We start from the raw sequence: 14,420 nt of genomic DNA, 5'->3' as shown, positions 1-14,420 counted from the left end.
TTACTCTTTCCCCTACTCACAACATTGCCTGATATGAAATAACCAATTAACTCTGAAGATTAAGTAGAACCAGAATATTGAGATAGGAAGGAGAGGTATGATTTAATAAAACAAACAAGCCAATGACATCACTTTAGCTGGGGTCCTAATTATACATAAGATTTTATTTTTAAAACCAGAGATTTACCTTCAACCCATCATTTTCCAAATACAAATATTTCACTTGTTTCTAGGGATGTAAAATCCCATTTAATTGTTTAACCAGTTAAATGTAGTGTTTAGCCAGTTAACCAATTAAAGGGGGGAGCATCACCTGTTCACATCCCTAATTGTTTCTAGGTATATTTGATTGCAAATGGTTACTTAAAGTGCCCCCCATCCAGGCATTTAGATTATTGTACCACTCAGACCTGCATACTCTAGTTACCAATAATAAAGTGATGCATCCAAAATTTGCATGCTAGCATATCCCACACTGACATGCATAAATCAGGTAAATTTGGGTATGCAATTTTGAACAGGTAAATGTACACATTTATACATGAGCAATAAGCACTTATGGGGTAAGATCAAAAATATGATGATGCTTCCACACAATTAGCATTGCATCATAATATCAGACCTATCAATCGCATAACTTGCAAAACTTTACCTCCACTTAGCAAATCAGAACAGATCTAGTTTAGGTTTCCAGCTACTCCACCAGTTCATAATTCAGTGAGGCTCAGGCAGCCTGAAAAAAGAAACCCATCTTGTCTATGGGCTATCGTCTCCTTTTTGGGCCAGTGCTTAACTTCCACTAATGTTAAATGTAAGCTCAGTCAGCTTCCAGATGGTACTTTTCACTGGCTACAAAACCATCTTGATCCTTTCAACCTGTTACACCAATTGTGCAGCCTCAACACGTTCTTGCAGTAAGACATGCAGACGACATTATATACACAGTGTGCCTTTTCCAAAGAGGTCATTAATGTTTCACTTCTAAGCTGAGGCGATGCAAGACAAGAGGTCAGTTAATAAATATGATCCCCAAATTTATTTACATTTAAAATGTAATTAACCTTACCTTATAGCTGCCATGGACAAGGATGCAGGCAGTCTTGCCTAGTAGTCAAAGAACGAGTCAGATGTAGCGGGCAGAGCAGGCACCCAGGCTGAGGAAAGAAGTCAAGGGTCTGCACCAGAGTCAACTGCCAATCACTAAGCCAGGGTCAGAACAAGGAATCAAAGCTGAGGTCAGAGAGTAAACACCAGAACCGTGGGTCAAACTAGAGCCTGGGTCAGTAGTCGGAGTTCAGGATCAAAGACAAAAATGGCAAGAGGTGATTGGAGAGGATGAATAAAGGCAAGAACTGGAGGAGGAGATAAGGATCAAGCATGGAGGAGAACAGTGGGAACAGGACCAAAGGCAGGAAATAGGCACAAATCATAAACAAGGTTGGGTGCAGGCAAACAAGCAGGGTTGACTACAACCACAACAAGAGATCACCATGCTGCTGAGACAAACGTCTTATCCCTCCTTCTGGCTTAAATAGCTTGGATGTACCAATCAGTGGAGCTGGGCAATCCACCAATTAGGCCTCATGTGGGCTGAGCTTTGGCAGAGGCTATACTCCTACTAGCTCCTTAGCCTACCAGCCTTCAGTGGAGGTCTGGCCATAGCAGTTACTTGAGGTGTCCTTGGGCTGGGTTCAAGCCCTGTGACATCATAACAGCAACAAGAGAAAAAAATGGATAATCACAGTGAAATCATGTATATTATAGCCATGGCTTTGGTGTAATTATTCAATTATAGCACTTGATTTTCCTCTCAGTTACAGCAGTGCATCTTCCAGAGACTTGCATCTAACTTACAGCAGGGTAACTGAGAACAGAATCAGGTTCATGGCTTCTAAATTCAAGGCACGTTTTATTTCTGAGAAGCGGTTCAACATAAGCCCTTTCTCATTATTAAATAAACACGAGTAGGAGAAAATGTATGATTGATTACCTAAGGGATCAAAAACAGAGAAAAGGATTACTTAAGGGAATTGAGAGCATAGCTTTAAAAAATTCTTCTTAGTAAAATGCATTTAAGAAATGAATAATAATTATGTTTTCCAAAGTATTTTTGTGTGTGTGATGATGTCTAACACCTTTCACAAAGTATCACATGCAAAGTTGCGTGGCTGTTGCTGGGTAAGTTTTTACCTGGGCCACAATTTTGAAAGGTGAGTAGCGATTTTGGGTGGATCAGTTTTTGGAGGCCCAACATTCAAGTGGGCCGGATTATCAGAATGTGCCGAATAGAGGTGGGCAGGAAATAGTGTTCCCATTCTGTGAGAGTTTTTGAGATTTCAAATGTTCATGCCTCAAAATCAGGACAAAAGGTCAAACTCTCAAAAATAATGAATGTATAGAAGAAAAACTAATATTATAAAGGAAAAATATTGGGATTGGGTCAACTGAAAGGTTTCATTTGATAGTTTTGAAATATTTTGTTTCATTTTCATTTAATTTTTTGGTTAATATCCTAGGGGGTTGTGCCCCCTGCTCGCTATGCTCACCAACCCCCTCTCTCTGGCCGCTTCCACTTCACTGACAGCGCCTGCTGATGACGTCATTCTGTTGCCCCAGCCCATGCAGTTCCTCACTCCCACTGCACCGTCTTTCCCTCTCCATGCCCACCCCAGTCCCTGCAGAACACCCAGCACGCTACACCCCGACAATCTCTCCCTGGGCCCAGCCCATTCAATGGCCCCCCTCCCCGCCCTCTGTGCCTCCCCAGCCCCTCCCCATGTCTAGCTCCTGCAATGCCCCCGACTGCTCTGTCCCCTATCCCTCCCCATGCCTGGGCCCTGCAGTTCCCCTCCCCTACCGCTTGCTGCACCCTGCCAGCCCCATCCCATGCCTGCACAGTCCCTGCTACACTCCCTGTCCATAGCACCATGCCAGCCCCTATCTGAGCCAGGCTCAGGAAGCTTCCCATGCCCTCTGCCCCCCTAATTCCTTCCCTTGCCTGGCCTCTTGCCTCTCTCTAGCTTCAGGGGGCTTTGCACAGCTACTCTGCATCCAAGAACATCCCCCCTTCCTCCCCCAGTAACATCCCTCCTGGGCAACCACCAGTCAGTAAATAACAATCGTGCCGAACCCAAATGGCGGGGGACGGGGCGGGAGCACAATGGTGGTGCCAGAGCCTCTTACTTGCTGCACAGAGGGTCAGGAGGGAGGAAGCCATTAGCAGGGAGCTTGCCACATCCCGCCACTGCGCTGCCCTGGTGCAGACCAGGCTGCCCAGGGGCTCCCTCCACTCTGGCCTCACCTTCGAGGGAGATGGGTAGTGCACAAAGAGCCCTTTGTGGTGCGGCCAGTGCCCTGCGCCAGGGCTTTTCCACATTGCACCCACTGACAGTGCGGGTTGTGGCTGGGCCAGGTTTTCCCTCCTGTTTGCAGCACTCCAAGCTTGCCTTGGCTCCAGTGTTCCCTTTAAGCTGCAGGACTGCAGAGCTTCACAGCTGATTAGTCAGCTCCACCCAGACAGGGGCACAGGGCTCTAGGGTTGCCAGGTGTCCGGTTTTGAACTGCACAGTCCGGTATTTGAGTTCTCTGTCCGGGAAACAAATTGAGAAAATACCGGACAAAAATATTTTCTAATTAAGTAAGTTTTATTGTTATAATGAGTATCTGCACGTAGTTGCGTACTGTGTGAGCGTGTCTACCAGCCAGGCAGTACACAGCTACACAGTAGAGAGGAGGGGGGTGGGAGCGGAGCCAGGGCAGGATGGAATCCCCGGGGCTGGACTCGCCCATGCGCCCCGCCAGGACCGTGCACGGGACGGGCAGCATCCCAGGAGCTGCATGTGCCCAGGTCAGCCCCGCCCCCGGCCAGCCCCATTCCCCGCTGGCCAGTTTCCGCCCGGCGAGCCCCACTCCCCCCCTGGTCCCCTCCCATCCAGCCCTGCTTCCTGCTGGCCGGTTCCTTCCCCTGATCTTCTCTGGCCAGCCCCGCTTCTCCAGACCCCCTCCCGGCCAGCCCCGCTCCCTGCCGGCCGGTTCCCCCCACCTCCAATTCTGAGATCATGTGTGCCCGGTATTTTTTTGAAAGCCATCTGGTAACCTTACAGGGCTCCCTTCAGGGAGCTGACTGACGTGGGGCTGATTCATCATCTGTGAAGCTGTGCTGATGCGGAGCTTGAGGGAACACTGCTTGGCTTACCCAGCAGCAAGGCGCCATGCACTCCAGCCAGCACTCACTGTAATGGGCTGTCCCCAACTGAGCCTCCCTGGGGAAAATCTCTCCCACTTTCGCCTATCTCCCTCTCTCTAGCTGATTTTGCTTCCCTGAGAGAGCCTGTTAACTCTGTCATACAGTAGGAAAAATTCTCTCTCTCTCTCTCTTTCTATGTGTATATATATATATATATATATATATACACACAGAGAGAGAGAAACTAATATTTCAAAATGTAAACTTCCAAAAAGCAACACTTGACCATTCAAAAATGTCAAAATGGCATTGATAATTTTAAAACTTTTTCCAAAACAAGTTGCCAGTAGGAAAATTCATCATATCAGACTCTTTCCCATGAAGCTTTGGTTTTGATGAATCAGCATGTATGAACATTAATAATGTTTTTCTGAAGATTCCCATTCAGTGCTAGCACTCTGTGTCTGATTGAAATTTATTTAAATTAGTGGAAGGTTGACCACAATGCATTGCCAGATTCTGTAACTCCATTGATCCTTGCATTTCCTGCTGGTTCACTAGAAATCCTATATTTGACCTTTTCCCCTCTTATTTCCCCAGATGGCAAATTCTGTGCCAGCTACACACACCGAGGTCTTATATCGAAGGCTAAAGTTAAAGCTATCAAGTACAGCATTGTAATTATTCTTGGTAAGTGAAAACCACACAGTTGGTACCCATAGCGGCAAAGAGAATGAAAAGAGCTGGAATAGATAAGAGAGGGATTTGACTGATTGATCCAGAACTTTGGTTGCAATGCGTTTAGAACTGCTTTTTTGCTATAAGCAATATAAATGGCTCATTGGCAAATAGTAAGGATATTTAGAAAGTACCAGTATGTTTAATTGTGAATGACTTTAACCTGGCATTGTATTTCTTCTATGTACATGTATTATTACTTCTACAGTGGCGTAGGTCCTCACTGTGCATCACAGACATACAATACAGGTCCCTTGCCCAAACTAGTTTCTACCCTACAGGTCTAAATCTGCACCCTTTGAAGACAAGATCCCATAGATGCTCATGCTGGAGATGCTGTTGCATTCTCTCCTCCCTCCTACCCCCCGACTTGAATTGGTTTCCATTATATCCAGAGTTTACAGTTTGGATCAATGGCTCTCAGCACCCCCACTCTACATACAGCTCCAGCACCCCAGCCAGGGCTAAATCCTCAACTGAAATAAACTCAGGTAGCACCATTGACTTCAATAGAACAAAACAGGTTATTTCAGATGTAGATGAGTCAAAGTGTCCTTGACTTCAACAGGAGCAATAACAGTTCCAGTAGTCACTGTTCAGTTGAGCTCATTTAGTCACTAACATTCAGCAGAATAATTCCAGATCCTCTTCGGGGCTGACTAATTATGGTACTGCAGTAGCAACAGATAGAGATGGCATTTAACTGTTAAACCTCCTTTCCCAGAAATCTACCTTTTAGGCTGCAATTACTCAAGAGTTCCAGTTAGTGTCTGTTGTAGATGTGGGTTTAGGTTTGTTGTAGCTGTTTACAGTTTTTTATGACCGGCACACTTCTTTGATGTGGTCTGAAATAAGAGCTCATTTCACATTAGACCATCCGACAGCCATCAGATGGTAATAGTTATCGGGCTCTGCTGAGCTGAGCTTCATCTGAATTGTCAAAATGAAGTATTAGGAATTATTATAATACACCTCAATATTGACCACTCCTGAGTCCTACCCAGAGAGAGCCAACTAAGCATTTTTATGACAACTGCCTTCTCTGTGCCACTTGTATCACAACACTGTCTAATTCTCATCTTATCCTCACAATTATGTAATTATATTTTAAAATTCATGTCTTTTTGTATAAATCCAACTAGTGGATATGTTATATATAAACACTTGAACACACACCCTGGATATTCCATTCACATTTAATGAGACAGCTTGTGGTGAGATACTACACAGTATGAGGAAATCAAGCAGACTCTGACCCTCACTGAATTCATAGATAGATTAGGAGAGGCGTATAAAAAGGGACTAGCATGGCATTGAGAAGGAGAAAAAGGGACTCTGTTTCTGGAGTTAAACGAGAGCTAAGATTTGTGCAAACATACACACACAGAGCTAGATATTAGAATGAAAATACAGTAATTCCTCATTTAACACTATAGATATGTTTCAGAAAATGACTGTGTTGAGTGAAAACATATTATGTGGGGTCAATTTTCCCATTGAAAATAATGGAAAAGGTGGGGGTTGCGTTTCAAGCGGTGGTGTCTGTTGGGACATAAGGTTGGGGGAGAAAGGGGACTGGGTTACAGCAGGGAGGGGAGGTGTTTGGCTCTGGGAAAAGTAAGGGGAGGAGAGGGGAGGGGGATTGGGTTGGGAGTATGCCCCTGTGACGGGTCTGCCGGGACCCGCATTGCGTCAAGCGAGGGGGGGGTCACCGGGGAACGGCGCGGCGAGTGGTGAACCCTCTGCCGCTTTGCAGAGAGGAGGGGGAAGCCCCACGCAGCCGCCGGTGATGGGCCAGCTGGGGAAACCATGCTGCCAGCCTGCAAGTGGGGGTGAAGGACAGGGGGCAAGGTGTCAGGCAAGGGGGAGTCAGCAGGGAACGGCGCGGCGAGCAGCGAACCCTGCGTCGCTTTGCAGGGAGGCAGAGGAAACCCCATGCAGCCACCAGCAATGGGCTGGCTGAGGAAATCATGTTATTCCGGGGATGATCATGTAATTCAAAAAACGTTCCCAAAAAAATCGTGCTATCGCAAAAACGTGTTAAGCGGGCACGTGTTAAATGAGGAATTATTGTACCTCGTGGACTCACTTGCAGAGGAAGGATTTTAACTAGTATTTTAGGGACAGAGAATGACGTTACCAGAAAATGATGTAGTGGAAACACACTGAATTTTGATCTCTCTTGTGTAAGTTCAACTCCTTTCTAGAATGAGAATTTCCACTTTATCAAAGTATCATCTCAACCTCAAAAGAAACCTGCACAACTCTTTCAAAAGACAAGCCTAGGAGCTTGAATTCATAATTTTGCTAGACACTGAGGCTCTGTCTATACTACACAGTTTTTAGTGACATTGTTTAGTGAAACGGTCTCGCATGATATTCTTATCAATAAATGAGGCAAATACAACTTAGATGGGGCTACTATAAGGTGGGTGCATAACTGGCTGGATAATACTGTAACTACTCTCTGAGGATGGTTAACGGTTCACAATCCTGCTGGAAGGGTATAACAAGTGGGGTTCCTCAGGGATGTGTTTTAGGACCGGCTCTGTTCAATATATTCATCAACTATTTAGATAGTGGCATAGAGAGTACACTTAAGTTTGCAGATGATACCAAGCTGGAAGGGGCTGCAACTGCTTTGGAGGATAGGGTCATAATTAAAAATGATCTGGACAAATTGGAGAGATGGTCTGAGGTAAACAGGATGACGTTTAATAAGGACAAATGCAAAGTGCTCCACTTAGGAAGGATCAATCAGTTTCACACATACAGAATGGGAAGTGACTGTCTAGGAAGGAGTACGGCAGAAAGGGATTTAGGGGTTAGAGTGGACCACAAGCTAAATATGAGTCAACAGCGTGACGCTGTTGCAAAAAAAGCAAACATGATTCTGGGATGCATTAACAGGTATATTGTGAGCAAGACATGAGACATCATTCTTCCACTCTACTCTGTACTGATTAGGCCTCAATTGGAGTATTGTGTCCAGTTCTGGGAACCATATTTCAAGAAAGATGTGGAGAAATTGGAGAAGGTCCAGAGAAGAGCAACAAGAATGATTAAAGGTCTAGAGAACATGACCTATGAGGCAAGGCTGAAGGAATTTGGCTTCTTTAGGTTGGAAAAGAAAAGACTGAGAGGGGACATGATAGCAGTTTTCAGGTATCTAAAAGGGTGTTACAGGGAGGAGGGAGAAAAATTGTTCTTCCTAGCCTCTGAGGACAGAACAAGAAGCAATGGGCTTAAACACTGGAATAAATTGCCCAGGGAGGTTGTGGAATCTCCATCTCTGGAGATATTTAAGAGTAGGTTAGATAAATGTCTATCAGGGATGGTCTAGACAGTATTTGGTCCTGCCATGAGGGCAGGGGTCTGGACTCGATGACCTCTCGAGGTCCCTTCCAGTCCTAGTATTTTATGATTCTATGATTGTCGTGTCAACACAGCTGTGTCACTAAAAGTTAAACAATATAGGCATTGTTTCTCAGCTATTTTGCCAACGAAATACTCCCCCATGAGTGTTATTTGTATTGTTAGAAGGAGAATGTTTCTGCCAACCATACACTGTTCACACTGGCACTTGTGGCAAACTTTTGTCTTTCATTGAGGGGATGAGGTTTCCTCTAATCTTTTCCACCCATGTGTGAATTTTTTCCATCCATGTGCCGCACACATTTGTTATGTTCACTGAGGCATGTATGAACATGAACCAACAACTGAAACAAAACCTAGCTGTGGACACCCGCTAATCAACCAGGGGGCATTTGAATCTTTCCTGAATGGCCATATAAGCTCACAATTTGCAGGGAACCCTTGAAGGGAGGGTTAACACTTCAAAACAACAAAAGTGTTGTCATTCAATTGCCACTGTAAACATAGCCTAAAAATCAGGAACTGAGCAGAGATATTGTGTTTATGGCTTATTTCAACAGTTTGTAACACTAACTATCCCTGCTGTCCCCCTCCATTTTCTTTCCTCTCTAGGACTATAGAGATGTTCATGGGCCATTTCACTTTGAATGTTTCCCTGAAATGTGTCACCCACATGAGCTAAATAATCTGTCCCACTTTGTACTGAGCTGTGACTAAGTTTCTCAGACCTGAAGAAGAGCTCTATGTAAGCTTGAAAGCTTCTCTCTCTCATCTAAAGATGTTAAGAGATGGGTTTGTATCGACAATTTGTATCGACTACACAATTAGTCGATAAGGCGAGGCACTCTGTCCCAGCACGCACCAGGTCCAGGAGCTACCCGCACTGTGCCTCTGCATTTTAAATGTAGTAAGAGCTTCCTGCTCTTACTACATTTAAAATGCAGAGCTGCAGTGGTCCCAGTCCCGGCTCGCACCAGGTCCAGCAGCCCCTGTCTGCGTGGGTCCCAGTGGGGAGCTGGGATCCCTTGTGGACAAGAGCTGCTGCTGGAGCATCCTGTGTTTGTGGCCAGCCCAAGCTGCTGCGGATAGGGACTGCTTTGCAATAGTAGCCCCTGTCCACGGCTGATGGGGCTGGCTGCAAATACTGGTTGCTCCGGCAGCAGCCCCTGTCTGCAGGGGATCCCAGCTCCCCACTGGGACCCATGCAGACAGGGGCTGCTGGACCTGGTGCGAGCTGGGACTGGGACCGCTGCAGCTCTGCATTTTAAATGTAGTAAGAGCCTCCTGCTGCTCTGCAGTATGTGGAGCAGCTTCTGCTTGTGGCGAGCCTGGGCAGCATCATGGGGAGATGCAGGCAGCAGCACGGAGACAGTGCTGGGGGAAACCGGCTCTTAAGCCAGCTCTCCCCAGCACCGGCTCCTGCTTCCCTTGCTGCCTCCGATACCGAGGCAGTGGGAGGGGTGGGAGGTAGGGAATGCAATGTTGACTTGACTACCTGATAGGCCTAGGCTTCTCAGTAGACAACTACTCAACTAGTCACTTACATCCCTACTCTCATTAACAGAAGTTGGTCCAATAAAAGTCGTTATCTCACCCACCTTCTCTCTCCTTACTCTCAGCCATTTAAAATGATCTCTGCGAGTGTGTAATACCCTTCCCACCCCGCACATACACATACAAAGCAGTAGGCGACAGATGTGCATGGTTTTGGCTTCATTGGCTACAGCTCTTCTCATCCGCTCCCATCTCTCACTGCCTTAGCCTTCAGGGTTACGTCAGAGTTCTGCAATCATCTCCATACCTGCCCGTTTCCAAAATAATGGAACTCAGCTGGTGGCACCTACAGTCAGAGTCTTCCACAGTCCTTGCTGGTGCTGAAGTCTTTTTTCCTACATGAGCGAATGTCAGCTTTATGTATTACCACTTAAATTAGCAAGCATATTGGAAGATTAAACAGTTGACATCAGATTTGAGATCGAGCTGAGAGATATTGACACCCCACAGTGCTCCTGATTAATATATGAGGCACACACAATTCATGCAAAATATGACACTGGGAAAACAACTATACATTGACTTCACTTTCAGCTGTTAGATCTGCGGTGACTAAGAAATGCAGACATCTGGGAAGCAGGGGATGAGGAGAGAAAATGTAGCAATTTGATTCAATGCTAGAAGCATGCTGATTGCCCAAATAGGAACAGTGAGCTTTGTCTACCTCACTGCATGTAGGGATAACATATGTCACTGGCAGAACAGAGGGTGAAGCACACCTGGGGGCCAGAGGAAGCCAGCACCCGTGCTTTGTATTTCAGTGGATGTTGGTAAATTAGGGATTAATTTCCAGCTTTCAGTCTCTGTCTCTCTCAGACATACAATAGGGATCTCAAGCAATTACAAAATTAAGCTCAATTGCACAATTTAAAAAAAAAATATTGTGGTTAATCACATGGTTCGTTGCACTGTTAAACAATAATAGCACATAATTTATTTAAATATTGTGGATGTTTTGTACATTTTTAAATATCTATTTCAGTTACAACACAGAATACAAAGAGTACAGTGCTCACTATATATTTATATTTTATTACAAATATTTGCACTGCAAAACACAAAAGAAATAGTATTTTTCAATTTCCCCCAAACAAGCACTGTAGTGCAATATCTTTATCATGAAAGTTCAACTTACAAATGCAGAATTATGTAAAAAAATAAATGAACTCAAAACCAAAAAAATGTCTTTAAAGCCTAAAAGTCCACTCAGTCCTACTTCTTATTCACAGCCAGTCACTAATACATACACGTTTGTTTACATTTGCAGGCAATAATGTTGCCTGTTTCTTGTTTACAAATGTCACCTTAAATTAATTGTTAGCTATTATATACATCTAGGAAGACCTCTTTATGAATACACTTACTGGTAGAAGCACAATAATTTGTAGTTATTACATTAAAAATAAAAAAGCAGCTAGAGGAAGATTTAATAACGAATCGCTTAACTGGGACTTTCTAATAGGGAGAGAGATTCTTGCATGAGCAAACGTATATGTGGCCAATCTGTTTCATGGTAATCTTAAAAAAATCACCCCATCTAATTTAAGGCATTTTAAATCTCCCTCTTTCTTTTGCAGCATTTGTCCTCTGCTGGAGCCCTTACTTTCTCTTTGATATCCTGGACAACTTCAACATGCTCCCTGAGACCAAAGAACGCTTCTATGCATCTGTGATTATTCAGAATCTACCATCTTTAAACAGTGCAGTTAATCCCCTCATCTATTGCATCTTCAGCAACAGCCTCTGCCGTCCCTTTGGGTACTGTTTCTTTATTGCAGTATCTGTTGCCTAACACCTATCCCTCTCCCCTTAAAAAGCTGAAATAAAATAAAAGGGGGAAGGAGGACATAAATACAATTTATACATTTTATCAGTTGTGCATAGATAATTCTGGTGGGTTAGTATTTTAATTTTTACCTTTTATTTTCTTTAGGGAAAGAAGAGCAAAAAACTTAGGGGGAACTTCCAGAGAGCGAACTGATCGGCAGGAGATGCATGCTCTCTCCAAGCCTGAATACATCTAGAGGGCATGTAGCAAGATCACATCAGTACTGCCCGAGGAACGTTAACATCTCATTCTTGCTCTACAGCATATGGATTTTGGAATGGCATTGCAAATTCGTCCACTGTATCTCCGTCAGGCCACATTCAGCTCGGGGATAAAGGAAAGTTGCATGCCTTTACGCCAAGTCTGAATTTGGCCCTCAATTTCCAGAGAAGCCGTTGTATGTATCCAAGTGGTGTACCTAAATGTAAATAGATTTTATTGATCAGGATTTTCTACCTGTTTTTAAAGATTATCTTGTTGAAGCTCAATACTGCACAGGCTCATGCAACAAAGAACATTTAGAGCTAATTACAGACAGGGGCCTTATTTAATACATGCACAATGAAGTGTTGGCATCATCTCAGTTCAGCCCATAACACCTTCAGTTTAATGTATTGGTGAGATTTTGGTTTACATGCCATGATTTATGGAGTATGCAAAAAGTCAGTGGGGGAAATAGTAATTAATGGGCCAAAATATCTAGTGACACCAACTGGTGTAGCACCCTTGAGCTGTAGAATGCCCCTGATTTACAACAGCCATTGCTCTTTCCCCACCTGTTTAAGTAAGAGCTAATACAATATTCATAAAACTAGTGCAGATGGATTGTATTGGTTTTTTTAAATATAGAAGCCTCTGTATTGCAATTGAAAGCCAGATCCCACAAACATGTCTGTGAGGAGTTCCAGTGAAATTAAGAGGACTATTCACACCCATATTCCTGTTTGTCAAATCAGATCTTATGAAGTTTAGGGTTGCCAGGTGTCCGGTATTGAACTGGACCGGTATTTGTGCCTTCTGTCCGGTAAATTCATTGAGGAAATACCAGACATACAAAATGTCCAGTATTATCTACTTTTCCGGGCTCAGTGCCCGACAGACATGCGGCAGGGGCGGGGGGAGTGGCAGAGGATTGGGCCCACCAATTAAATGGGACACAACTGCATTTTGGTGGCCTATTTTTTTCCTGGCACTTTTTTTTGAGGGGGGAGATGGTCCAGTATTTTTGCTGACACCATCTGGCAATCCTAATGAAGTTATATTTAGTAGACGTGTTCACATTTGACAACCCATGAATTGCCTTCAGTAATTAAATAATTGTACCTCTGTCATTGCTGTATCCCAGATAATCTCTATAGCAAACATGTAATACTGCATATAAAGAGCTAATTTATCTAGCTACTGTATCTAAGGTAAAATTAACAGTAGTACCCACATGTTGCAAACTGTGGGTGATACAGAATAGGATACCATTGCTGTCATTCATACATACCTTTGGGTCATTTTGGTAAGCACTGGGTGAGCACAGCAATACCACATTGAGCTTGGCACTCTCTCATTTGTGGACTGTAGTGCCAATTTTCACAGATGCTTTTAATCACAGTTTTGCTGTACACACTACTGTTTAAGCTGCTGTCTGTGCCTGCTTTTCTGTTGTTGCTGCCGCTCCAACACACCTTCTTTAAAGTGAATATACCCATAAGTTTCTGACTCATTCCACTAATCTTGCAGCTCTTTCATTTTGCAGTGGTGTTATCCATATAAAAATCTTTTTGTGTTAAACACTCTATAATCCATCTCTGTTTTAAAGATTTCATCTTTTAGCTAAAGCTAGGGATGGAGAGGGAAAAATTATAGCCTCTACTCCAATCTTCATCTTCCCCAAACAGCTGACTCCAAATATTTATTTATTTATATTGGTTCCAATTTTAATTATTTTCCCCTTCTTCTGTCCACTGACTCCAGGCATGAGTCTGGTTGCCACCCTTCTACTTTTGAACACCACCTCGTTTCTTTCCACTTTATGGTCCTCTGAGAAACCCTAAATGCTCTCCTCTTCCAACCTGAGATCACCTGGGGCTCGTCTACACTGGCCCCTTTTCCGGAAGGGGTATGTTAATTTCACCTATCGTAGTAGGGAAATCCGCGGGGGCTTTAAATATCCCCGGCGGCATTTAAATAAAAATGTCCGACGCTTTTTTCCGGCTTTTAAAAAAGCCGGAAAAGAGCATCTACACTGGCCCCATCCTCCGGAAAAAGCGCCCTTTTCCGGAGGCTCTTATTCCTACTTTGAAGCGGCGGACATTTTTATTTAAATGCCCCGGGGGATATTTTAATCCCCCGCGGATTTCCCTACTACGATAGGTGAAATTTACATGCCCCTTCCGGAAAAGGGGCCAGTGTAGACGTAGCCCTACTGTAGGACTGCTCTTGTTTTGCTGTGTCTTTGAATGTTCTCAGTGTAGGGTCCCAGTGTACGCATTCTAAAATATGCTGGCACCCTAGAGTGCAAAAAAAGCTGACTCTTCAAATATAGGATGAAGAAGAGAGACATCAAAGATGAATTGGTAGGATATAAAGTGTAAGATCATTGGGACAGAGATTGTTTTCTCTGTGCTAGTGTAGTGTCTAATACAATAGGGATCTGACTTATTTAGAGCCTTTGGATATTGCTGTAATACAAGAACATAAAAGGTTATATTGGACCAGACCAATGGTCTATCTAGCCTATTGTCTCTG

At 44.0% G+C, this 14,420-nt stretch overlaps 1 protein-coding gene across 2 annotated transcripts in view; it reads left to right on the top strand.

Annotated features, from left to right (window-relative positions):
• The window catches only part of NPSR1 (neuropeptide S receptor 1), a 97,647-nt gene extending 83,967 nt beyond the window's left edge, over positions 1–13,680 (top strand). For both annotated transcript variants that reach the window (XM_089775994.1, XM_075919805.2), the window contains 3 exons: positions 4,787–4,876; positions 11,431–11,611; positions 11,787–13,680. In XM_089775994.1, the coding sequence (XP_089632120.1) occupies positions 4,787–4,876; positions 11,431–11,611; positions 11,787–11,877 (362 nt within the window). In that variant the 3' untranslated portion in view covers positions 11,878–13,680. The remainder of the gene's footprint in view (positions 1–4,786; positions 4,877–11,430; positions 11,612–11,786) is intronic.
• Positions 13,681–14,420: the final 740 nt, after the last annotated feature.

This window comes from Pelodiscus sinensis, chromosome 2 (assembly GCF_052426305.1).
Source record: "Pelodiscus sinensis isolate ZL-2025 chromosome 2, ASM5242630v1, whole genome shotgun sequence".
Taxonomy (NCBI): Eukaryota; Metazoa; Chordata; order Testudines; family Trionychidae; genus Pelodiscus; species Pelodiscus sinensis.
Note: the sequence above shows the minus strand (reverse complement) of the source record. Positions and strands in the feature narration are given on the sequence as shown.